This window comes from Bombina bombina, chromosome 6, assembly GCF_027579735.1.
Source record: "Bombina bombina isolate aBomBom1 chromosome 6, aBomBom1.pri, whole genome shotgun sequence".
NCBI classification, from domain to species: Eukaryota; Metazoa; Chordata; class Amphibia; order Anura; family Bombinatoridae; genus Bombina; species Bombina bombina.
Window position 1 is genome coordinate 82,354,621 of NC_069504.1, and position 27,768 is coordinate 82,382,388.

Sequence of the window (27,768 nt, forward strand, 5' to 3'; positions counted from 1 at the left end):
AGGTCTTCTACCCAATGTAAGAATGCCTGTCTCTTTATTTGGTTTGAAGATAAGTTAGACATGTGGAACCTTCCCCTTGAGGGTAGTTCCTTGAACTCCAGAAGAAAACCCTGAGAGACTATTTCTAGTGTCCAGGGATCCTGAACATCTCTTGACTAAGCCTGAGCAAAGAGAGAGAGTCTGCCCCCTACTAGATCCGGTCCCGGATCAGGGGCTACCCCTTCATGCTGTTTTGGTAGCAGCAGCAGGCTTCTTGGCCTGTTTACCCTTGTTCCAGCCTTGCATTGATTTCCAAGCTGGTTTAGTCTGGGAAGCGTTACCCTCTTGTCTAGAGGCTGCCGAGTTGGAAGCCGGTCCGTTCCTGAAATTGCGAATGAAACGAAAATTGGACTTATTCTTAGCCTTGAAAGGCATGGCCCTTTCCCTCAGTGATGTCTGAAATAATCTCTTTCAATTCTGGCCCAAAAAGGGTCTTACCTTTGAAAGGGGTATTAAGCAATTTTGTCTTGGAAGATACATCCGCCGACCAAGACTTTAGCCAGAGCGCTCTACGCGCCCCAATTGTAAACCCTGAATTTTTCGCCACTAACCTCGCTAACTGCAAAGCGGTGTCTAAAATAAAGGAATTAGCTAACTTAAGTGCGTGAATTCTGTCCATGACTTCCTCATACGGAGTCTCCCTACTGAGCGACTTTTCCAGTTCCTCGAACCAGAACCACGCCGCTGTAGTGACAGGAATAATGCACGAAATAGGTTAAAGGAGGTAACCTTGCTGTACAAAAATCTTTTTAAGCAAACCCTCCAATTTTTTATCCATAGGATCTTTGAAAGCACAATTGTCCTCAATAGGAATGGTCGTGCGCTTGGCTAGAGTAGAAACCGCCCCCTCGACCTTAGGGACTGTTTGCCATGTGTCCTTCCTGGGGTCGACCATAGGGAACAATTTCTTAAATATAGGAGGAGGGACAAAAGGTATGCCTGGCTTCTCCCACTCCTTATTCACTATGTCCGCCACCCGTTTAGGTATCGGAAAAGCATCAGGGTGCACCGGGACCTCAAGGAACTTGTCCATCTTGCACAATTTTTCTGGGTTGACCAGATTGTCACAATCATCCAGAGTAGATAGCACCTTCTTAAGTAATGCGCGGAGATGCTCTAATTTAGATTTAAATGTCACAACATCAGGTTCTGCCTGCTGAGAAATTCTTCCTGTATCAGAAATTTCCCCATCTGACAAACCCTCCCTCACTGCCACTTCAGATTGGTGTGAGGGTATGAAAGAAAAATTATCATCAGCGCCCTCCTGCTCTACAGTGTTTAAAACAGAGCAATCGCGCTTTCTCTGAAATGCTGGCATTTTGGATAAAATATTAGCTATGGAGTTATCCATTACTGCCGTCAATTGCTGCATAGTAACAAGCATTGGCGCGCTAGAAGTACTAGGGGTCGCCTGCGCGGGCATAACTGGTATAGACACAGAAGGAGATGATGTACAACTATGTCTACTTCCTTCATCTGAGGAATCATCCTGGGCAACTTTACAATTTGTGACAGTACTGTCCTTACTTTGTTTGGACGCTATGGCACAATTATCACACATATTTGAAGGGGGAACCACATTGGCTACCATACATACAGAACATGATCTATCTGAAGGTACAGACATGTTAAACAGGCTTTAACTGGTTAATAAAGCACAAAAACCGTTTTAAAACAAAACCGTTACTGTCTCTTTAAATGTTAAACAGGGCACACTTTATTACTGAATATGTGAAAAACTATGAAGGAATTATCCAATCTTTACCAAATTTTCACCACAGTGTCTTAATGCATTCAAATTATTGCACCCCAATTTTCAAGCTGTTAACCCTTAAAATGTGGAAACCGGAGCCGTTTTTAATTTTAACCCCCTTACAGTCCCAGCTACAGCCTTTGCTGCGACTTCACCAATCCCAGGGGGGTATATGATATCAAATGAAGCCTTCTAGGAACGTTTTTAGTGGATTCCAGACCCACACACATGCAGCTGCATGTACTGTACTCAAAAGTAACTGCACAGTAATGGCGCGAAAATGAGGCTCTGCCTACTACAGAGAAAGGCCCTTCCTGACTGGGAAGGTGTCTTAACAAGTGCCTGGTGCTAAAAAACGTTCCCCAATGTTATAAAAGTGTGAAATTCAACTTCAAACTGCATATAATACTTAAATAAAGCAATCGATTTAGCCCCTAAAAGTGTCTACCAGTGAATAGCCCATAATAAGCCCTTTATTCTGTTTGAGACTAAGAAAATGGCTTACCAATCCCCATGAGGGAAAATGACAGCCTTCCAGCATTACACAGTCTTGTTAGAAAAATATCTAGTCATACCTTGAGCAGAAAAGTCTGCAAACTGTTCCCCCCCAACTGAAGTTCTCTCATCTCAACAGTCCTGTGTGGGAACAGCAACTGATTTTAGTTACTGTCTGCTAAAATCATAATCCTCTTTTAAACAGAACTCTTCATCTCTTTCTGTTTCAGAGTAAATAGTACATACCAGCACTATTTTAAAATAACAAACTCTTGATAGAAGAATAAAAAACTACAACTAAACACCACAAACTCCTCACCATCCCCGAGGAGATGCTACTTGTTCAGAGCGGCAAGGAGAATGACTGGGGGGGCGGAGCCTGGGAGGGACTATATGGACAGCTCTTGCTGTGTGCTCTCCTTGCCTTTCCCTGTGGGGGAGGAGAATATCCCACAAGTAATGGATGATGCCGTGGACCGGACACACCAATGTTGGAGAAAATCCATAAAAATCATATAGAACATTTTAAAGGGGCAAAAAGTTAAAGAATTTTAAGCCTGTATTTAATTAATTTCAAAGCTACATGTTTAATTTACATTTTTTTAAGTGGTTTAATACATTGTTAAAAACATTTTACATTAGATTAAGGCAAAGTTAAAATCCACACAATTATATTTTATATTTACTTAGATGCATTTCAGTAAAATTGCATCTGAGAAATGTTATTGCAGACAGGCCTTGTGCACCTAAATTATAACATGTGAAATGAATGGCATTTGTAGCATGCACAAATTTCAAATGCTCTTTTATGTCCCTTAAAAAAGGGGGGCAAAACTCCACTGAGAATAAGCCCACAATGCTAGTGGGCCCATTTGGAGCCCTGCAATTAGTAGTAGTATTGCTCATCTCCATCATACAATACCGGCTCACGGTTTAACAAAAGTATATGGATTAACCTTTACAATATGGTGGCAGAGTTTCCAAGATTGGCGCCACAGTGTAGCTGTGCAGAGACAACTACCTACAAATGTTGTACAGAAACCTGTGCATATCCTCTGGCACAGGCTAAACAAGGGGGAAGGATGACTTACATTCCTAGAGAAGCAACTCTTCTTTATCTTTTGTGTCTGCAATCTCAGTTTCTGCTAATTGCAAGCAGCCAGAAAGAGGGTGCTATACAAATGCCTATGTCCTGGGGCCCAGCAATGTCTAGTTAAAGGGACAGTATACACCAAATTTCATACAACTGCATGTAATAGACACTACTATAAATAATAGTATGCACAGATACTGATATAAAAATCCAGTATAAAACCGTTTAAAAACTTACTTAGAAGCATCCAGTTAAGCTCTGTTTAAAACGTTCATGGAACACCCACTGCAAGTGGGAAATATCAGACATCCCCCCCCCCACCACCACCTTTGCATATGAAAAGACCCTTTACACAAACAGGAGCAAGCTGGAGTAGGTATACCTCGGTATTCTGCTAAAACTTTGGGGCTTGGTTAGGAGTCTGAAAATCAGAGCAATGTTATTTAAAAATAAGCAAAACTATACATTTAAAAAAATAAAAAAAAACACAACGTTATGGACTATATAAATATATCATCTACAAAACATTTATGCAAAGAAAAAATGTGTATAATGTCCCTTTAAGCATCTGACGCAGCCTACTATAGCTAAAACCTTGAACAAGCACAAGTTACCATTCTGAGGACAGTGGAGGATAAGGTTGCCGTCAAGGTCCTGTGTAAGCGTCAAAGAGTTCCTGGTTTGTACTTTCACTGTGCCAGACTCTTCTTCAGCTGTGCTCATACTAAATCTGTAAGACAAATGACAGAGATGTTATTTGCAATTTATAGTAAAATAAACATTAGATACTGTACACTAAAAAGCAATCATTATGCACAGCACCAGGAATCAAAGGGACAGTAAAGTCAAAATGAAACTTCAGTTATTTAATATGCTTTGTTCTCTTGGTATATTTTGTTGAAAACATACATGGGAAAGTTCAGGAGCACTAATGCACTACGGAGAGCAAGTCTGTGATTGGCTGTACATATATGCCTCTTGTCATTGACTCACCTAATGTGCTTGGCTAGCTTCCAGTAGTGCATTTCTGCATCTTCATCAAAGGATACCAATAGAAAAAAGCAAAAGTTGATAATGAAAGTAAATTGGAAAGTTGCTTAAATGTGTTTGCTCTCTCTTAGTCATGAAAGAAACATGTCGTTTCATGTCCCTTTAATGAGCACTGTTGCTGGGTGAGCTGGAACAAGCACTATATTTATGTGTTGTTTAAAAGGGACAGTAAAGGCCACATTAAACTTTCATGATACAGATAGAGCAGTCATTTTAGACAACTTTACAAATTTACTTTTATCATCAAATTTGCTTTTTTGTCCTGGTATTTTTTCTTACAGGCTAAACCTAGGTAGGCTCATAGGCTGATTTCTAAGACTATGCAGTCCACCTCTTATCTCACAGTCTGGCTTTAAATAGCTAATAACATGTACGGTTGTTCATGTGTGCCATATAGATAACACTGTGCTCACCCCAGTGGAGTTATTTATGAGTCAGCACTAATTGCCTGAAATGCATGTCTGTCAAAATATCTGTGAGGAGGCTGTCTGCAGAAGCTTAGATACAAGGTAGTCATAGAGGTAAAAAAAAGTAGATTAATATAACAGTGTTAGTTATGCAAAACTGGGGAAAGGGTAATAAAGGGATTATCTATACTGTATTTTTAAACAATAACATTATTGGTGTTTACTGTCCCCATTAATAGTATCTCAGCTTAGATTAATGAGACATAACACTTCAAAATGAAAATGCTCTGTGTTACAGAATTTTGGTATTGTACTGAAAAAGAACAAATAGAATGTGAGCTCCAGAATGGCAATGCAATGTTGAGAACTAGTGGAACACAACTAGTGAGGCCCTTAAATACACACACACACACACACACACACACACATACCATCTGGGTTAAGAAACAAAAATCAAACAAACTACCACCCCACTTAGTCAATGCTTGGTATAACTTTAGTCAGAATTACAGCTGGAAGCCTTTTGAGGTAAGTCTCTATCAGCTTTGAACATCTGGATCCTGCAATTTTAATCAACTTCCATTATCTAAATCGCTTTAATCTCTTGATATACAAATAGGTAGGGTCAGGAGCAGAAATGCACTACTGGGATGTAGTCAGCTAGCTCCTAGAAGTGCATTTCAATTCCTTCAACAAAGGACACCAAGAGAATGAAGGATATTTGATAATAGAAGTAAAATGATAAGTTGTTTAAAACATGCTCTATCTGAATCACAAAATTTTGGGCTTCAAGACCCTTTAAGCAACTCCTGTGCACTTGCTTTGTTTAGGGTCATCATCCTGCTAGAAGGTAAATATCCAGTTCGGTCTCAGGTGTCCTGCTAACAGAAACAGGTTTTTGTTCTCTCAAACTCCCTTTTATTTAGCTCCATTGACCCTGGCCTCATTCACTTCCAATGAAATGCATCTCCACAACACGATGCTACCACCACAAGTCACCATCGTGGTTCTGTCCTCATGGTTGGCTTTGTGTGACACACAGCCTTTGGCACTAAGGCACCACCACAAGTCACCATGGTGGTGCTGTTCTCATGGTTAGCTTTGTGTGACACACAGCCTTTGGCACTAAGGCACCACCACAAGTCACCATGGTGGTGCTGTTCTCATGGTTGGCTTTGTGTGACACACAGCCTTTGGCACTAAGGCACCACCACAAGTCACCATGGTGGTGATGTTCTCATGGTTGGCTTTGTGTGACACACAGTCTTTGGCACTAAGGCGCCACCACAAGTCACATGGTGGTGCTGTTCTCATGGTTGGCTTTGTGTGACACACAGCCTCTAGCACTAAAGCATAAAAAGATCAGTTTGGGTCTCAAAAGGATCAATGTTTCCATGTTTGTTGTGCCTCATATCTATTGTACACTCCTAATGTTATTGGACGATTTATTTATGTTTTCTTTAAGGAGTGGCTTCCTTATGGTCATGCATCCAGGAGGCTCAGCTTTATGGAATGTACAGTATAGTTGTCTTGTGGATAGGTTCTCCCATAACAGCTGTGGATCTCACAAGGACCTTCAGAGCTACTATTAGCCTTTCAGTTACTTCTCTGACTGCACAATGATTGCGTTTTGTGGCCTTCAATAGGCAGAGTTGCAGTTGTGCAAAAATCACTAAGCAAATAAAGTGTAATGGAGTAATTTGTCACAAATAGGGCCACAGTTCAATATCACAAGCATAGTATGCCTTAATGCTTAGTTGTCTCATCTTTTGGCCAAGAGCAGTAAATAAATCCTCAATATATTAATGTTAGTGTGACATCAAAATCAGGCTCCTGGGGCAAAACGTGCGGGCGTACTGAATGGCCGCACCACACTAGAGCTCTTGGGCCGGCAGTAACAGAGCCTTCTCCCTGGCTAGCAAAGTGCGACATCGATGCTGGGAAAGTTTAGATAACATAACCAGGAGTGCTAACGGACTCCACGGACACTTTATTTGAGCTCTAAACAGCAACTGACGATCGCGATGTGACTCGCGGTGTAGGCCGCATTCAAAGCGTACCTGGAGTAAAGACATCGCATTGCGAGGTAAGGAAGCTCATCAGCGTAGAGCTCAGCAGGACAAAGAGACCTACCGGAATCCGGATTAAAGGCTCCTAGCTCCTCGGAAAGGGGCCGAACTGTAGACTAAAGTCTGCCTGACATAACAGTCTGGTTTTTGCCGCAACTTCATCACAGATCGCCATCTTGGGCGTAAGCAACCCTGAGAGACATGCACACAAAATGCAAAGGTTCCATAACTAGCCCCAAGCACTCATGTCACTGCTTATTTGCACCTTTAAACATAATTATAACTGTCGCAATAAAGCTGCTAAGATAAGCATTATCATTTATGTGTCAAAGGACATCATGGCATAACCATAGATTCCTCACTCCAAATACTTTTACTGCCGGCAACTTTATAAGCAGCTTGATCTAACCATCTAAAATGTTAACTCAGTGGGCTCTCGCTATAAACCCAAGCTTTCAGAACACTTTCTATGGCTTTTTTATACTCTTATCAGGGCTTGTTATTAATTGTTCTGTCCAGCTAATGAAAAAAGAGACAGCCTCTTAACACCCTGCTTTTTCCTAGCATTTTATAATCTACTATGTGCATTGGAGTTGCACACAGACTGACCTTTTACTATGCAGCACTTGAATCAATACTGATCTCTCAGCACGAACGCTGCAACTTAGAAAAGAGTTTGCCTCCTTTACTACCCACCTACGTACACTAAAGATACCTTATAGATGGGGTTTCCCCGTCTCTCTGCAAGTAATTAAAAATGGGAAATGCTACGATTGCCATAACTCCGCCAACATACCCGATTTTTGCAAGCAACTAGACCTTCCTCTTCCAGAAGCATCGGATGATCCATTGACAAAAGACACATCTTTGCCTGCTATACCACAAAGGAGACTGTGGTCTGAGATCGCTAGCAAACAGGCCAAAAAGAGACACAATTCCTATGTATCTATGGTAGCACTATCTGCATTCTTTGGATAAAGTGAGTATCGAGTACAGGGTATCTCTACCCTGAAACTGTGCTAATACCATTGAAACTGACTCTCACACAAAGAGACCACTGTTCAAATTAGCTCATGAACTCTCGAACCATTTGCTTTTCTTGTCATTAAGACACATTTAATGTTTAAGAGAATTTGTTATTTATTTCAAACTAATCTGATCAGATTTCATTCATCACAAGGTTCTGAACATTATTGCAGAAAAGGAAAATTGAGTTAGCTCAGCTTATACTGTATTTTCCCAAAAATGTTGCATTGTGGTCTATTTATACTTTTGAGAAATGTCACTACTAGGGCTCGTTCTGAGCCGTAATTTGTTATCATGGAATAATCCTTTTATCTATTCTAGTTTAAAGATGTTTAGACTGCATTAACAATATGTTACGATTTCTGTTGCATAATCATATGCCCTTTTTACAAAGCATCTATATACATATATAGGCTATTAATTTTATAAGTGTGCCTGTTGGGGGAGGCTCCGTTGGGCCGTACTTCCCCCTATTGTTCTTGTTCTCTTTCTATATTTCTTCTCCTACCTACTGTACTCTTATTTTCCGGTCGGGTTTAAATCCGCAAGATACTTTCTCGATTCCCCCTTCTCCTGTTCCCTTCCTTATCTTGAACCCTCCTTTCTAATTCCCCTCCTTCTTTAGTTTAAGTTATTGTTTGTTTATTTAATTACAAGTTTTGCTTAACCTAAGAACAGAACATACCTCAACAACAATGGTGGTAGTCCCTATCAGTTCCATCCGAAACACACTTAACACCCAAAACATACAATCTCACCTAGACATTCATGGCACCTTAATCCCTAGTTAGCCAATTTAAGGTCGCCTCACAAAACGTTAAAGGCTTTCTATCTCCCCATAAAAATGTTCCATAGCGTTTCATGATTTTTATAAGAAACAAATAGATGTCATAATAGTTCAAGAGACACATTTAAAAAAAACTAACGAGCCTGCTCTATAGCATTTTTATTATGATGAACACTTCATGAACTCTGGCCCGTCAAAACACAATGGAGTATGTATTTCTTTCAGGAAAGGAACATCCTTTGAACTCCTACAAAAATATCAAGACCAGGAAGGTAGAATATTAATTCTGGTAGGGCTATACTATGGCAGACCTTTAACTTTGGTCAACATATACGCTCCTAACCGCCCCTCACCCTCCTTTTGTAAAGTAATCAATCAACTGATAGATATCACCAAAGGCCCAATATTACTAGGAGGGGGGGACTTTAACTTTCCAATTAGCCCAGCACTTGATACATCCACAGGTAAATCATACATACGAAACAACCAAATAAAAACCAATTGGCAAACAATTCGGACAATACCCTTTTTTGACACCTGGAGAATAACCCATCCTACTACAAAAGACTTCACTTATTTTTTCCCACCCACAACGCTCCTATTCCCGTATAGATTACATTTTCTGTGACCAGAGCACCTTGACCTCACTAATTGATTCCATACCACACTACATGGTCCGATCACAGTATGGTCAGTTCCACCTTTTCCTGGTCTTCTAGGCCGCGACACCAACAGCACTGGAAACTTAATGATCACATATTTTCTGACCCACTTATAACCACAGATATATTTGAAAAAACTTCTTAATTTTTCCACTTTCAATGATCCTGCTACTACCTCGGCTACTAATAACAGGGAGGCATACAAATTTTACATAAGGGGTGTGATACTGAGCCATACACACAAGCTACATAAACAGAGAGCGGCACTATACTTATCATTAACGACAAATTTTCAAAATAGCAAAAAGGCATTGAAACAAAAACCCCATTCCCAGCAACTCTTATTACACTCACAACAAGCAAGAGAGGTCCTCAAACAGTACCTGATTAAAAATGCACACTTGCGCGCACTCACAAGAAAATCAAGAAATTCAAAATTTTATATTGAAAGCAAAAAAAAAAAAACGGTTGTCTACTGGCGAGGTCTCTCAAAAAGAAAAAATATAAAACCTTACTTTCAAAAATCTTGGATTCTTCTGGATCCTCACTCTCAATTTGCGAACTACTATTCTTCCCTATATAACCTCCCAAACTCAAACTCCAATTCTAAATGTACATTGATTAATGATTATCTCTCACAAGTCCAACTACCCACTTTATCCAAGGAGAGCAGCGAGTCCCTGGATTCGCAATTTTCCCTGCAAGAAATCCTTATAGCTATTAAAAACCTCCCTCAAGGTAAAGCCCTTGGTCCAGATGGTTTCACTCCTAAATTCTACCATTTGTTTAAAACACACCTGAGCCCCCATCTTCTAACGATGTATAACTCATTAGACCACGTTTTCCATCTATCCCAGTATCTATTGGAAGCCACAATATCTGTTATTCCAAAACCAGGGAAAGATGTGAAACTAGTCTCTAATTACCGCCTAATATCCTTGAAAAATATTGACGTTAAGCTGTATGCAAAATTATTGGCTACAAGAATAAATAACATTCTCCCTACACTTATTCACACCGATCAGGTGGGTTTTATCCCTGGTAGAGAGGCCAAAGACAATACTATTTGTATCCTACAAACCATATTTACTGCCAATGCTACTAAAACCCCAATAATCTTACTCTCTACAGATGCAGAAAAGAGCTTTGATAGGGTGGACTGGGATTTCCTCTAGGCCACCCTGTCGAAGTTTGGCTTCTCGGAAATGCTAATCTCCCGCGTAAAAGCGTTATATCATGACCCAAGTGCTAGTGTTAATGCTAACAACACACTGTCCCAGAAGATCCCCATCAGCAACGGAACGCGACAGGGATGCCCCCTTTCTCCCTTGTTATTTGACCCGACGGTGGAGGTACTGGCGGCAAGGGTTAGAAACGATAGACGAATTGTGGGCACAACTTTCAGGGTGACCCAACAAAAACGCCTACTTTATACCGACGATATATTTACGATTCGCTCCCCGACTACTTCGTTGACAGCGCTGCTTGCAGAGCTTGAGGGCTATAAGAATGTTTCAAACTTCTCTGTTAATATGGAGAAATCTAAGTTAATGCCTCTTAATATTTCAGATTCATCATGACACACACCACTTTTCAGATTACAAATAAAATACGCTACCTGGGAATAGATATCTCCCCTATCCAGTCTAACTTATACGACCTTAACCTTAACTATATCCCCCTTCAGAGGGAATCCCAGACCACCCTTGAGTTATGGCATAAACAAGGCCATCTCTCTTGGATGGGACGCATTAACGCAATAAAAATGAATCTTCTCCCTAAATTCCTGTACCTGTTTCAGGTCCTTCCCCTGGACATTCCCCCCTCATAGCGGCTTGGGTGCCCCGAATCTTACTGCCTATTTTAAAGCAGCTCACCTAGCACAAATAACTGCATGGAAACACTCTCAACCTGATAAGCCCTGGGTACAGTTAGAATCCTCTCTAATTTGCGGTTATAATCTTGGAGACCTATGTTGGATTCCATCCAAATATAGACCTCCAGAAGTTTATATAAACTATTATGTTGCCGCTACACTGAAAATATGGGATAAAACCCTTGCCTAAGATAAGCTGATCTCGAGCATACCGTCTCCTCTTACCCCTCTCCTTAACAACCCTCTACTACTACAACCACACACCCTACAAACCCTGATTGTTGCAAACTCACCCTCCAATGTCCCAGTACATCTGGTATTAAATAAAGGCCAAATTCGCTCACAACTAGAATTCTCCCAGCTGCTAGGCCCTCCATTCCATCTCTGGTTCCCCTATCTACAAGCAAAACATGCCATAGTCAATAGCCCATTTAAAGCAGACCTTACCAGACCCCTTAACTCCATTGAAACCTTGGGCACAACACCTTCAATGGTCAGATCTCATATTTCCATAATTTATAAACTGCGTAAAGGCTCCTTCCCCGCCAAAAAACCCTCATTTATATCTAAATGGGAAAAAGAACTAAATATCACCCCAACAAGAGCTCAATGGAGCCACATTTTTGTAAAAACCAAAAAATCATCCCTATCATTAATATTTGCAAAGATGAATTACAAATGACTATATAGATGGTACCTAACCCCACATCGTCTCCATAGTATCTTCCCTAATTCCTCCTCTATGTGTTGGAGACACTGTGGTGGAACGGGGACCTTATCACATATCTGGTGGTCGTGCCCCCTCCTACAAACATACTGGAAAGAAGTCGTTAAATGCATTAACACAACATTAAGGCTTTCTATTACACTTTCTCCCAATATAAATTTTATTAAATGACACTCCCCTATTTCTTGCATATACCGGAAAAAAATATTTTAATGTATGCTTAACTGTGCTAAACGCCTAATACCCAGATTCTGGAAGACAACTCAAATCCCTAATTTCTAATTTTCTCTAGGGATACACTACACCTTCATAGGTAAACAAGACTTTATTGCTGACATCATATACATTTGGGAACAGAGGACATCATAAATAATGAATACTGTCTTTGTACCGATTACTTTGGATTGTGAAACATAGCACTGCTTACTCTATGTCATAGAATAAAACTTAATGAGATGTCTAGACAAATGTTAAATGTAATAGTGATAAGTAATATCTCTCCTATGGATACGGCCCTTTCAAGAGCATTGTAGTGAATTATTCTCCTACACCATGGACATTCAGTTCTCTGTGCTGACTTCTGCTATATCGTATGTGGATATCCTTCTATGTAAACGCTCGTTCCATGTCCGGGATGTCATTGTTGTTCTTTTGAAAAATATATGTACAACCATAACTTCGGTACACTTGTTTGAAATTTCAATAAAATAAATAGTTGAATACAAAATCAGGCTCCTAAATCTTTGGCCTAGCTCCTAGATTTTACGTTTGACCTGTTCAAATTTTGCTCTGATATAGAAAGTTTTCTTATACTATTAGCCTCCTGGACACTAAACTAAAGAGACAGTCAACTTGATTTTTTTTATTAATACTTGTTTTGAGCTGTGTGAGCACCTATTGCATGCTGCAAAGCCAGAGTCAAAATCTGTGAGCCATAACGGTACAAGTGTAATAGAAGATGGGGCTTCCCCCTCACTCACCCAGCTACTGTAGCTCCGGTCCCTAGAGCGTCCCTCGACTGCAGTATTCGTGGCCTGTCCACAGGGAACACTAAACGACTTCCTGGAGGCACTGATCCGTTCGTAGTGAACGAGATAAGTCCTCCGGTTAGTTCCGCTCCCCTCCTGGGTCCACTCTTCAGTAACGTATTGCTGTGTGACGTCACCCGGATCCTCCATTTCCAGTTGTCTGCTCAATCTTCGCCGGAATAAGTTACTGCCGCAATGGGTGAGTGATAAGTGACTCTCAGGAGGATTCAAAGGGGGGGGGGGGGGAAGGACAAACAGGAAAGGGGATCTTGAAAGAGGTGCCACCCTTACCCCCCAGGAGGGGCAGATCAAGCACAAAGTATTTTTGAACTCGGTAATCAATCTATCTTCCTGTTCACTGAGTGATCTGGAAAACCAAGTTTTAAACTATGGGCTAAGCTTTGTGCCAGCAGAAGGATTTAACATGTTCCAGACACTAGTGGATGTAAATAGATTGATTAGAAATTTAACTATAAAGAAATTTTTCACAAAGGCGGGCAAAGATGAGATAAGTCAAAAAATTAACCCAAGTGGGGAGCCAGCCAAAGAGGATTCGACATTTTCTTTCCAAGAGGCATGTGATTTGGAGGCACTGGAAAGACTATACAGTGAAAGTACAGATAAATCTGCTAATATGGATTTTATCTCTGTATCTAGAGGTCCCTCTCTCTCCAGTGCTTCCAAATTTTACCCAATTCATATCAGGGGAAATGTACTGGAGAAATTCCAGAAGAGAATTGAATTTGACCTAACCAAACTTGCTTACATAGAGAAAAAGGGAAATTATTCCAATTTGAATAAGCAGGAAGTGATAGCACTGAAGGGGTTAAAAGAGAACAAAAATCTAGTCATTAGATCTGCTGATAAGGGTGGGTCAGTGGTGGTCATGGATAGAACTTTTTTTGTCTATGAAGCGTTACGCCAACTAACTAACCCAGACCAATATCAAAGTTTAAGTTTTGATCCTACTGACAGATTTAGGCATGAATTAATTCACCTAATTGATGATGGTAAGGAAGCAGGTTTTTTAGATGAAAATACAAGCCGGTTTCTCAAAGTAGACTCCCCAGTGATGCCCATATTTAACTTCCTGACCAAGGTTCATAAATCCCTTATTGATGTAAAGGGTCGTCCTATCATTAGTGGAATAGGTTCCATTTTGGAGCCTTTATCACAATGGCTGGACTACCTACAACCGTTGGTTCAGAGTATGTCTAGTTATTTGAAGGATACGAAACAGTTCCTAATGGAACTAGACTCATTTACTTGGCAGGAGGATTACCATTGGTTGTGAATTGATGTCACCTCAATCTATTCTTCTATACCTCATAATAGAGGTCTGGAGGCGATCTCTTTCTTTTTGGAGAGATCCACTCAATTTGATTCCAGTTTTTGCCGGTATATCCTCAGAGTTACAGAGTTGTTGCCAACGCATAACTTTTTTGTTTTTGAAGGTGTTCGCTACCTCCAGAGATGTGGGACAGCTATGGGGGCAAAATTTGCCCCCTCGTACGCCAGCCTGTTTATGGGTTGGTGGGAGCTGTCCCACATCTATGGATGTGGTGAACACTGGAAAGAAAGGATAAGATACTACAGAAGGTACATAGATGATCTTCTGATTGTCTGGAAAGGGGATGAGACAGAGGCAGCAAATTTTGTTCAAAATTTGAATGATAATCCAGTTGGGATCAGATTTACCCATGAGTTTGGAAGAACCCAATTAAATGTCTTAGATGTCATTCTTATGAGTGATCAGGATAAAGTTCAGACCAAGGTTTACAGAAAACCTATAGCAGGGAATACCCTCCTCCACGCCAAGAGCAGTCACCCAAAAAGAGTCTTTAGATCTGTCGTAAAAGGGCAGTTTATAAGACTGAAGAGAAGTTGCACAACAAACGTTGAATATGGGAAACAGGATCTTGACTTGGAGGATCGTCTCTGTAAGAGAGGTTATAGCAGGAGAGAGGTGGCTTTTACAAGAGAGTGTATAGCAGCCAGGGATAGGAAAGATTTTCTAGCACCAAAAAAAAACCAAGGATCAAGACAAGTTTGAGGGGGTATCTTTTATTACCCAGTTTAGTAACCAATTCCATCAAGTCTGCAACATTATTCGGAAACACTTTCATATGCTTGCAGCTGATGATGACCTGGTGGAAGTTGTGGCTAAGGGTTGCAGATATGCTTTCAAGAAGGGTATGACCATAGGCAATATCTTGGCCCCAACACAACTGGGTCCTCTTAGCACCAATATCAATTTATCATGGTTAAGATTTAGAGGTACCTACAAATGTAGCTATTTATAATGTATAGCTTGTGAATATCTCCAACAAGGAGAGGGTTTTTGCAGCACTGCAACTGGGGAAAAGTTTAGCCATTTTTCATGCCTTAATTGTAGAACCACTTATGTGGTCTACAATTATGTGGTCTACTTGCTCACGTGTGAAGTCTGTGGTGAAACCAGGGACAGAATTCGTGAGCACATAAACAACATTAAGGAAGGTAAACTAACCACTCCTTTAGTGCAACACTTTAAACTGAAGCACAACAAAAGTGCAAATTCGCTTAAGTGGACTATCATTGAATTAGTCAAGTGTAATAAGAGAGGGGGAGATAGGGACAGACTACTAGCTAAAAGGGAAGCCTTTTGGATAGACTTAGAACCAGTGTGCCCCATGGGTTGAACTCTGAATTTGACATTAAAAACTATTGGGAGTAGTAAGGTTCATTCTGTGTATCCAAAAGGCTACAAAAACATTCATTGACACATTAAGGGTTAATATAAATGTTATTCAATAGCTAAGATTCTCCAAATTTTGGAGAGTTCAATCCCTTGGAGCGTAGGAAATTGGTTTGTTTATGTCCAACAGGCTTAAATGTCCATGCCTTTAGAATTAACATGCCCCTTTTAAGGTAACTTAATATTTATATATGTCATGTCATTTTATACTGCGTTCACATCTGACTGTTTTGCTATTTCAAATTTGACTTTTCATTCATGATGTAACCTATTTAAATTGTAGTTACTATAAACATAACTAGAGCATGAATGTGGGTGTACACTACGGCCAGGATATTGTTTTTATCCAATCACAATAACACATAAGTGTATTTAAAGGTTGTTGGGGTTATGAACTTTAGCTACGATTACGGCCAGATAGGCTGAAACACGTCAGCAGATAGTTCATTGTGTGTTTCCTTAGTCACCCACTTTGCCACTTGCAAGTGTATACAGCTTTTACTGAGATGTTTGTTTGAACTCGAAATAAAAGCCTTTTAACAGTATCCGGATTGCTGGTGCTTCTCATTCACACCTTATTCAGCTTGATTTTTTTATTGTTTTAAAAGATACACCTTTACTATCCATTCCCCAGCTTTGCACAACCAATGGGGAGCGTTCCCCAAAAGTAGCCAATGAGAAGGGACAAGCACGTGGGCGTGAACGAAAAAGATCATCAATGATTAGATAAAAGGAATGGCAATGCAAACAAAGACAGTTTTTTTTGTGACTTGCTGAAACTAGTGATTTGATATTTGGTGGCCATACTTTGGAACATCTCACTAAGCAAGAAGCTGAAAACTTACCTTGATATGCGATAACTTTCCTTCAAATGAGATGATCTTTTACATTCACGCCCACATGCTTGTCCCTTCTCATTGGCTACTTTTGGGGAACGCTCCCCATTGGTTCAGTATATATTGTCGCTATGGAAACAATCTTTTAACAGTTAAGTCCCTTGACTGTCATACTGGATTCTGGCCATCGGGGGGCAGCGGACGAACACAAACACATTCACCTAACCATTTCTAACATTTATGTTTCTAAATCTTACATATACCATATAATGATTATATTAAAAAATACTATAACATTTCATTTATCACTGCAGGGTTGTATCATGTGAATTTTCTGATCATTTTAATACCAAGCACCAGTATATTATATCAAAATAAGTACACTGTTAATTCAATTCTCCATATTAAACATATTATAATTTATTGCATTATTAAATTTCTCGTTAGCATTTATATTTCATTTAGCCTAACAGAAAATTTATAATTTGATATCAAACATCAATATTGTATAGTCATATCACATCAAAATGACTTCCATACATCCATCTCACTATATTTCAAGAGATGTATTTAAAATTTCATAAATATTTAGTGCATAATCATATGATATGACTTAGGTTCACAATTTCCCCTATTCATGTGTTTATATTTAATATCACATAAATAGACAGTCTCATATCCATTAAAATATATATTTTCTTACAATGCTGAAGTATATTCTACTTGCATATAATACAGTTGTTTTAAACAGTGAACTTTGAAATTATAATGCAACCCATGTGCTTCCACTGTGTGTGTTACCTTCCCCCCAGCCGTATGTCTGCAGTACGTCTTCAAATGTCAGAGATTCAGTGAAATAGAACTGTTGTCATCACACATGTCTGCTAGCATACGTTTTCTTTTGAAGTCACAAAGATTTAGGTGAGAAATTTCAGAGGACTTCTGAGCATATTTTCCATTCAAAACACAGACTATTTACTCTAAATAATCAAGGGGTTTCCTGTAATTTCAGTACTATGCTTATCTTTGTTTGGAAAGATAATTTAGTTGAAAAAGGAATCCAGCTATTTAGATTGACCCTCTATCTGATCACCAAATGTCTTAGAGCCATAAAGCTCTGCACATAGTCAAATAAACATGGTCATTGAGTTACAGTTCCTTTAGGAAAATGTTTGTATGCTTGACACAGCAGGAGGTGAGCTTCAAAAGCTATGCTAATTTTCAATCAGGATAAACATGTCTTCACCCCGCTAAAATCATCTGGTAGGGGGTTTTGGGATTTACAGTGAAATATCACCTCTGCAAACAGCCTCCTATCTCAAGTTATAAACTCTGTTCTTTCTCAAAATCACTTTTACAAATTGCTTTAAGTGATTGTTTTAGGTTCAATCGACCGAATGTTTTATTGTCCTCATTTGGATGTTTAAAACAACTTTGCATACTGAATGTGGGAGGATGGGACATGAGCTTCAAGTAAATTTTTCTGAATGAATCATTTGGAATTGGTTAGTCAAATATATAATAACATATATATATATATATATATATATATATATATATATATATATATATATATATATATATATATATATATATATATATATATATATATATATATATATATATCTTTACATATACCTTGACCTTAATATACTTTATACTTTCTGTAAGATTGTCTGTTTCTAAGTCCCTGAAGGCCACCCCTTATCTCATTGCTTTTATTTTAGCTTTTTACAATCTTGAACTACAGCCAGACAGTGCTTGTTCATGTGTGCCACATAGATAACATTGTGCTCCCTTGCGTGGAAAATAATGGGTTCACAATAACCAGCACTAATTGGCTAAAATTAAACATTGTAAAAAGCTAAAAAACAAAAAGCACTGAGATATGGGGCAATCTGGTAATCATTGAGGTAAAAAGAATATTAAGTGTAAATTAAAAAAAAAAAAAAGTGGGGAATGGGCAATAAATGGATTATCTATATTTTTAAACAAAAACAATTTTCCAGTAGACTGTCTCTTTAAATTGCTTCTTTTTGGTTTGTACACTTTACAGTAAATATTGGAAATAGCAGATAAATTTAGCTTTACTGCAGAATTAAAGGGACAGTCTACTCCAGTTTTTTTTATTGTTTAAAAATATAGATAATGCCTTTATTATTCAACAGTTTTGCATAACCAACATGGTAATATTAATACACGTTTTACCTATGATTACCTTGCTTGCATCTAAGCCTTTTCTGACAGCCCCCTGATTACATAACTTTTTATTTATTATCTATTAACTTGTATTTTATCTAATTAGTGCAGTTTCCGCCACAACCCACGGGCGTTATCTATATGGCTCACATGAACTAGCAGCCCCATGTTGTGAAAAGTATATATACACAGGAGCGAGCTGCACTGAGTGTAATGGCGCGATCAGGCCGGGCTGTGACTAGACAGCTGGCCAGAGCACAGAGAGCGGGTCTGGAAAACACTCTTTTTTTAACGCCGTTATATTCCGTCATATGTAATTGGGCTTTAGAGCCGTTATGACGGAATAGAACGTCATAGCCAACGGCTGTCCTGAAGCCTACTGCGCTTCCTGGATTTGATTGCAGTCTGGAGGGCTTTCCTAGGGTTATAGGGACGCCCCCCAGACCTGATCCAATAATTGAAATCTCGCGATTGTGTGCACGATCGCATGATTTCAATTTGTCTACATCGGAACAGTTGATCCGATGTAGACACTTTAACCCCGACAGGAAAGGGTTAATAAAAGTTCACTGGCAATATTAGGTTCGATAAAGCTAGCACTAATATAATGTTATATAATTCTGCACTATGTGCAGAATTATATAACATTATTTTCTATGTTTACTGGCCCTTTAAGAATAAAAACTTGCAGTATAGGTAGGGATACCACAGGCAAAATCAGCTTTTAAAAATAATGATATAAAAAGGTAGAGGGGCTATTTGTAAAACAATTAAATACACTCCAGCAGGTCAAATGGATCATTGGGAACAAATTAAAGGGGAGAAAATTTAGGGTAAACTGTCCCGTTAAGTATTCTAGGAGCTTGTTAATAAGCCTGTGGTTGGTACAGGGTATTCCAGGACTTTCCCGTTTCATTATAGATTGCACTGATGCAGCTAATATAAACATTCAATGTATCCATGAAACCATAAATTCTCAGTTATACCCTGAAGCGCATAGGGAAATCAGAATCTGGACAATTACAGACAGTTGAGGACTGAAGTTGAGAAGCGCTGATATAAAGTTTGTTACAGGGAAAGTGCCAGGTAAAATGTATAACGCTGTGAGGTGTCATGGAGCCATGTGCCACATAATGGGCGACAGTTGAATATCACATGTATACTACGTCATGGTGAAGTGTTCTACGCCCAAGTATGCCACAATTAAATAAGCCTGAGATGTGTATGTAATGGAGTTAAATACAGAAATGTGGTAACATGACTATTACTTCCCTTATATATTTTTTTCATTATACAAACTGCTTGAGACCAAAAAGGTTTGGATTTCGGAATAGTTTGGATTTTTGAATATTTGCATCTCTAAAATGGGACAGTTTGGAGAGGGGATGGGACCAAGAATAAACAATATCTTATGCTATTTAGACAATATTTACATGTTGTCATACAGCTTATACAGGCCATCTAAAAGGTAGTATTATATCATTTTAATACTTTTGTATACAGAGTACCCTCAGAAAGATAGTACAGTACTGTAATCAGAGAGGTCATATTTGTTGTTTTAAATAGATATAGACTATTATTTGCATTTTAGAATGCAAAAACAAAAAAACAAGGAACATTCAGAGACGATTGTGACTGACAGGCAGTGAAAATAGTAATTTTGTATCCTTTTATATATACAGTGGGACCTCGGTTTACAAACGACTCGGTATACGAAATTTCGGTTTACGAATTCAAAATCTTGAAAAAAATTGTCTCGGTTTACGAATTTTTTTCGCAATACGAAACAAATGTTCCGGGTTTGCCCCTCGGTTTACGAATTTTTTTCGCAATACGAAACAAATGTTCCGGGTTTGCCCCTCGGTTTACGATTTTTTTTCGCAATACGAAACAAGTGTCCCGGTTTGCCCCTGCATACTGAAGTGTGGGTAGCAGTTGGAGAGGTTTTGGAGCCATTTGCAGCAAGTTGTTGAGCCTTTTGGAGCCATTTGCAGCAAGTTGTTGAGCCCTTTGCAGCAAGTTGTGGTACCTTTTGGAGCCATTTGCAGCAGATTTTGGAGCCTTATGGAGCCATTGGAGCCTTTTGCAGCAGGTTTTGTAGACTTTATTTGACTTTTTCTCTCACCTCCGGAACGCATTAATTGGTTTTCAATGCATTCCTATGGGAAACCGTGTTACGGTTTACAAATTTTTCGCAATACGAAACGTCCCGGAGAACGAATTAAATTCGTAAACCGAGGTCCCACTGTATATATATATATATATATATATATATATATATATATTTTAATTAAAAAGTTTGTATTTATGATTAAGTTTGCATTTTAGATTCCGGATTTGTAAATACGCTTATGTGTGTTGTGTTTTCTCCATAAATCGATTTCCATATAATTTGCTTTAGTATTACAAAGATTTGTTGCATTGTATTAGGTAAAAATTGGATTTTAAAGTGAATTCCTGAAGACAGAAAACTATATATGATACCAATTTATTTAATTCTGGGATATGCAATATTGACTCTTTTCGTTCTTCAATCTAATAATAATTATTTGTTGCAATAGGGTACAAATATGTATGCCTGCATGGGGTAGTTGCTACAATAAGGTTGAGAAACACAGTTCTAGGATAACATTTGTATTGTTGATCTAAACAGGTTTAGAACCTAAGAGATCATCATTTTATTTGTGCTATAATAGAGCCAGACGCCTACTAAGAATATATACAATGCAAACAATGCATACAATGTTTGTTTTCCCTAAGCCATTGGGCACGCTGTCTATTCACAGCCGGCCCGATTGCTCCATTAAACTCAATGTAGCTCGCTCCTGCTACCAGAGCAGGAGCGAGTTACATTGAGTTTAATAGTGCGATCGGGCCGGCTGTGAATAGACAGCGTGCCCGATGCACTTAGGGAAAACAAACAGACCCGCTCAGTAGAGCCAGGAACGGCGTACTGTAAAAGTAACTTTCGTAGCAATTTTTCACTGAAATCTTTTAAGGTAGAAAGATGGCGCTAAGCTGATGTTATATAATTCTGCACTATGTGCAGAATTGTATAACATTATTTTGTGGGTTTACTGGCCCTTTAAGTCAAATCTTATGAGATCACTGTAAAAGAGTTCATGACCTCAGCACTGCTAATGCTGATTGGCTTCTGTTTATTTCTTTTTACCTGCAGCTGAGTATAACCTTTTACACAGAACTTACTCTGGTGAGCTGAGGAGATTGTGAGGTAAAATATCTTCCTTTTTTACATAGAGAAGCTCAGGTGATATTTTCCTGTCAGCTTTTTACAGCTAAACTGCATCAGTTTCAAGTGATTTAGCATATGAGTATCATGTTCCTTTTAATATGGCTAAAACACCATCACCTGCCTGAAACTAGATCTCTACATACCACAAAGAATCTAACCTACAGTGGGTACCAATATGTCTGTACTGGCCAATCAGCAGCACTTTTGGACACATAGTGTTTGGCATAAAGCTGTATTATTATTTGTTGCTAATATACGTTATTTATCAATTTAATTTCGCTGCAGCAAGTAACTAAATTAAGTCACTACAGTACAGGGAGGACTACTGGATATCATTCCATAACAAATATTAGAGCCATTGGATTTGCATCCGTACTGTTACACCTAAAACTGCATTTTATAAAAAAGTGACATGGAACCACATAGTCCATCACCATCACAAAGAATAAGTGAGGAGGCCCCAGCCAGCCTGCCCTCTGGCGCTCTAATGCATCCCAGTGCAAGCACCTAACATACGGGCCTCTCCTGCCTGTCACATACGGGTCTTTCCTGCCACATACGGGCCTTTCATGCTTGTCACACACGGGGCCGGGCCTCATACTCACTTCCTGTTTTGGGTCCGGGCACTTGCAGAGCAGGATGGAGGCTCTGAGATACCAGGATGCAGGAACACAACAGCCCACGGAGCCGAGGATAGCCTACGCTGCCTACCCAGCACTGTTACCGGAAGCGGGGGAAGGTTTGAAACTGCACTTCCGCCCTTAAGGAAGATGGCAATTTGCGGGAACAAAATAGATAACGAATCTTTAATGATTTACGTTAAGAGAAAGCAGTGTGTTCTTAAACTAAAGATTAGGGGGGATAGTTTATAATATAAAGCTTATTATAGTAAATAGTTGTCTATGCTGCTGAAAAACGAAGGGTTTTCAAAGAAAAATATGCAGTTTAACAAACTAGCAATTTAATTACATCTTTGCATGAAAAGGTAAAGGACATAAACACCAAAGGATGAAAAAAGAATGCTTTAAACTTTGCATGGAAACAATGTTACAGTACAATTGCATAAGCTATGGTGCATCATATATAGAAACAATGTTACAGTACAAATGCATAAGCTAAGGTGCATATATGGAAACAATGTTACAGTACAATTGCATAAGCTTTGGTGCACATATAGAAACAATGTTACAGTACAAATGCATAAGCTAAGGTGCACATATATGGAAACAATGTTACAGTACAATTGCATAAGCTAAGGTGCACATATAGAAACAATGTTACAGTACAATTGCATAAGCTAAGGTGCATATATGGAAACAATGTTACAGTACAATTGCATAAGCTTTGGTGCATCATATATGGAAACAATGTTACAGTACAATTGCATAAGCTAAGGTGCATATATGGAAACAATGTTACAGTACAATTGCATAAGCTTTGGTGCATCATATATGGAAACAATGTTACAGTACAAATGCATAAGCTAAGGTGCATATATGGAAACAATGTTACAGTACAAATGCATAAGCTAAGGTGCACATATAGAAACAATGTTACAGTACAAATGCATAAGCTAAGGTGCACATATAGAAACAATGTTACAGTACAAATGCATAAGCTAAGGTGCATATATAGAAACAATGTTACAGTACAAATGTATAAGCTAAGGTGCACATATAGAAACAATGTTACAGTACAAATGCATAAGCTAAGGTGCACATATAGAAACAATGTTACAGTACAAATGCATAAGCTAAGGTGCACATATAGAAACAATGTTACAGTACAATTGCATAAGCTTTGGTGCATCATATATGGAAACAATGTTACAGTACAAATGCATAAGCTAAGGTGCACATATAGAAACAATGTTACAGTACAATTGCATAAGCTAAGGTGCACATATAGAAACAATGTTACAGTACAAATGCATAAGCTAAGGTGCACATATGGAAACAATGTTACAGTACAAATGCATAAGCTAAGGTGCACATATGGAAACAATGTTACAGTACAATTGCATAAGCTATGGTGCATCATATATGGAAACAATGTTACAGTACAATTGCATAAGCTATGGTGCATCATATATAGAAACAATGTTACAGTACAAATGCATAAGCTAAGGTGCACATATGGAAACAATGTTACAGTACAAATGCATAAGCTAAGGTGCACATATGGAAACAATGTTACAGTACAATTGCATAAGCTATGGTGCATCATATATGGAAACAATGTTACAGTACAATTGCATAAGCTATGGTGCATCATATATAGAAACAATGTTACAGTACAAATGCATGAGCTAAGGTGCACATATAGAAACAATGTTACAGTACAAATGCATAAGCTAAGGTGCACATATAGAAACAATGTTACAGTACAAATGCATAAGCTAAGGTGCATCATATACAGGGCCGTCTTTAATATTGATTGGACCCATGGCAAAAAATTTCTTGGGCCCCCCCCCCCCACCCCATGCAATTTCGCTCTCCACCCCAACATCCCAAAAAACAACTAAATCAATTTTTTTTATTATTATTAGCCCAGCGGTGGATCATCCACTGCTGGGCTAATCATTTAAAAAAAAAAAAAATTGCAATATATGAAACTGGACCTAAGCAGTACTAATAAGTAAATAAATATATAAATTCCTCCACTGTGGATTCATTTAATATTCTTTTGAATGTGATTCTGGTGTGAGGTTAACTGGTTAAAGAGATTTAGGGCAGCCAACAGGAGCAGAGCAAGGTAAAGGAGGAAGCATGGAGGTGCAGACACATATAAGTCTACTGCATGGAACAGCAGAACTACTATGGGAAGCTGTAAAATCTGAGACAGAGAAAAAATAAAAACTATAAAAATAAACCTTACATTAATGTGTGAAGTATCAGCATGACGCTATACATCAGCCACACCAGCACATGTCGCTTCTTTGCTAGGAACAACTTCCCTCTCACCCTGAACTAGACAATGCTGCATGGGGAGGGGCGTGTGTGCACTCACTTATTCTTCCCACTGACACCTTTCTACAAAGCACTATTCCCCTAACAAACTTCAGTTAGTTGATCTTAGGGCCACAGCAGAAAGAGCAGGGCTAAGGGGACCAGTAGACTGGATGCTGTCTGTCCAAGGCTGCATGGATACAGTGTGAGATGAGTCACACAGCCTCAAGACTGAAGAGAGCAGTGTATGCAGCTGCACAGATGCTCAAATCCTCATGTGCCTGCCGCTCCAGCTTTCTGCTGCATGCGCCTACAGTCAGCCCTACCCAGAAACAATCCCCACCACCAGAGCAGTTACCTGGTAACAGTGGTAACCCCAGTAGGACCTTTTCTGATGCAGTGGGAAATGGCTGGATGCCGAGTTAGGGCTTTGCATTCAGTGCTGCACAGTGCACATCTAAAACAGCACATGGCACTAGCTTGGCATGTCACATGACACCGGCACGGTCTGGCACAGTTTTTAAAAAAAATATAAGCAGAGTACTTTGAACTGTGACAGTATTAGGACTGAATGTGTGTGTTCCCCATGTCACATCAGCAGTCTGGTGTGAACCATAAAAAAAAAAAAATTTTTTTTTTTTTTTTTAGGACTCTTGGGCCCCTCAACAGAGACTGGGCCCAGGGCAGCTGCCCCTTTTGCCCTGTGTTAAAGACGGTCCTGATCATATATGGAAACAATGTTACAGTACAATTGCATAAGCTAAGGTGCATATATGGAAACAATGTTACAGTACAATTGCATAAACTAAGGTGCATATATGGAAACAATGTTACAGTACAATTGCATAAGCTAAGGTGCATCATATATGGAAACAATGTTACAGTACAATTGCATAATCTAAGGTGCACATATAGAAACAATGTTACAGTACAATTGCATAAGCTAAGGTGCATATATGGAAACAATGTTACAGTACAATTGCATAAGCTAAGGTGCATCATATATGGAAACAATGTTACAGTACAAATGCATAAGCTAAGGTGCACATATAGAAACAATGTTACAGTACAAATGCATAAGCTAAGGTGCACATATAGAAACAATGTTACAGTACATATACATAAGCTAAGGTGCATATATAGAAACAATGTTACAGTACAAATGCATAAGCTAAGGTGCATATATGGAAACAATGTTACAGTACAAATGCATAAGCTAAGGTGCACATATAGAAACAATGTTACAGTACAAATGCATAAGCTAAGGTGCACATATAGAAACAATGTTACAGTACAAATGCATAAGCTAAGGTGCATATATGGAAACAATGTTACAGTACAAATGCATAAGCTAAGGTGCATATATGGAAACAATGTTACAGTACAAATGCATAAGCTAGGGTGCATATATGGAAACAATGTTACAGTACAAATGCATAAGCTAAGGTGCACATATAGAAACAATGTTACAGTACAAATGCATAAGCTAAGGTGCATATATGGAAACAATGTTACAGTACAAATGCATAAGCTAAGGTGCTTATAGTAAAATGTACATCTTGCACTGACATCTGTACATGCGCCCTGCACCCGGTCAGAGAGAAGTCAGTGTCATGCATTTGTCAGCAATTATACAATCTGATATACAGGGAGTGCAGAATTATTAGGCAAGTTGTATTTTTGAGGATTAATTTTATTATTGAACAACAACCATGTTCTCAATGAACCCAAACAACTCATTAATATCAAAGCTGAATATTTTTGGAAGTAGTTTTTAGTTTGTTTTTAGTTTTAGCTATTTTAGGGGGATATCTGTGTGTGCAGGTGACTATTACTGTGCATAATTATTAGGCAACTTAACAAAAAACAAATATATACCCATTTCAATTATTTATTTTTACCAGTGAAACCAATATAACATCTCAACATTCACAAATATACATTTCTGACATTCAAAAACAAAACAAAAACAAATCAGTGACCAATATAGCCACCTTTCTTTGCAAGGACACTCAAAAGCCTGCCATCCATGGATTCTGTCAGTGTTTTGATCTGTTCACCATCAACATTGCGTGCAGCAGCAACCACAGCCTCCCAGACACTGTTCAGAGAGGTGTAGTGTTTTCCCTCCTTGTAAATCTCACATTTGATGATGGACCACAGGTTCTCAATGGGGTTCAGATCAGGTGAACAAGGAGGCCATGTCATTAGATTTTCTTCTTTTATACCCTTTCTTGCCAGCCACGCTGTGGAGTACTTGGACGCGTGTGATGGAGCATTGTCCTGCATGAAAATCATGTTTTTCTTCAAGGATGCAGACTTCTTCCTGTACCACTGCTTGAAGAAGGTGTCTTCCAGAAACTGGCAGTAGGACTGGGAGTTGAGCTTGACTCCATCCTCAACCCGAAAAGGCCCCACAAGCTCATCTTTGATGATACCAGCCCAAACCAGTACTCCACCTCCACCTTGCTGGCGTCTGAGTCGGACTGGAGCTCTCTGCCCTTTACCAATCCAGCCACGGGCCCATCCATCTGGCCCATCAAGACTCACTCTCATTTCATCAGTCCATAAAACCTTAGAAAAATCAGTCTTGAGATATTTCTTGGCCCAGTCTTGACGTTTCAGCTTGTGTGTCTTGTTCAGTGGTGGTCGTCTTTCAGCCTTTCTTACCTTGGCCATGTCTCTGAGTATTGCACACCTTGTGCTTTTGGGCACTCCAGTGATGTTGCAGCTCTGAAATATGGCCAAACTGGTGGCAAGTGGCATCTTGGCAGCTGCACGCT

The 27,768-nt window shown here is 39.1% G+C and overlaps 1 protein-coding gene across 1 annotated transcript in view; it reads right to left on the reverse strand.

Annotated features, from left to right (window-relative positions):
- The window catches only part of DMTF1 (cyclin D binding myb like transcription factor 1), a 171,567-nt gene extending 148,816 nt beyond the window's left edge, over window positions 1-22,751 (reverse strand). The window contains exons 1-2 of the mRNA XM_053716504.1: window positions 22,643-22,751; window positions 3,995-4,110 (exon numbers count right to left, since the gene is read on the reverse strand). Of these exons, the coding sequence (XP_053572479.1) occupies window positions 3,995-4,103 (109 nt within the window). The 5' untranslated portion in view covers window positions 4,104-4,110; window positions 22,643-22,751. The remainder of the gene's footprint in view (window positions 1-3,994; window positions 4,111-22,642) is intronic.
- Between the last annotated feature and the right edge of the window lie 5,017 nt (window positions 22,752-27,768).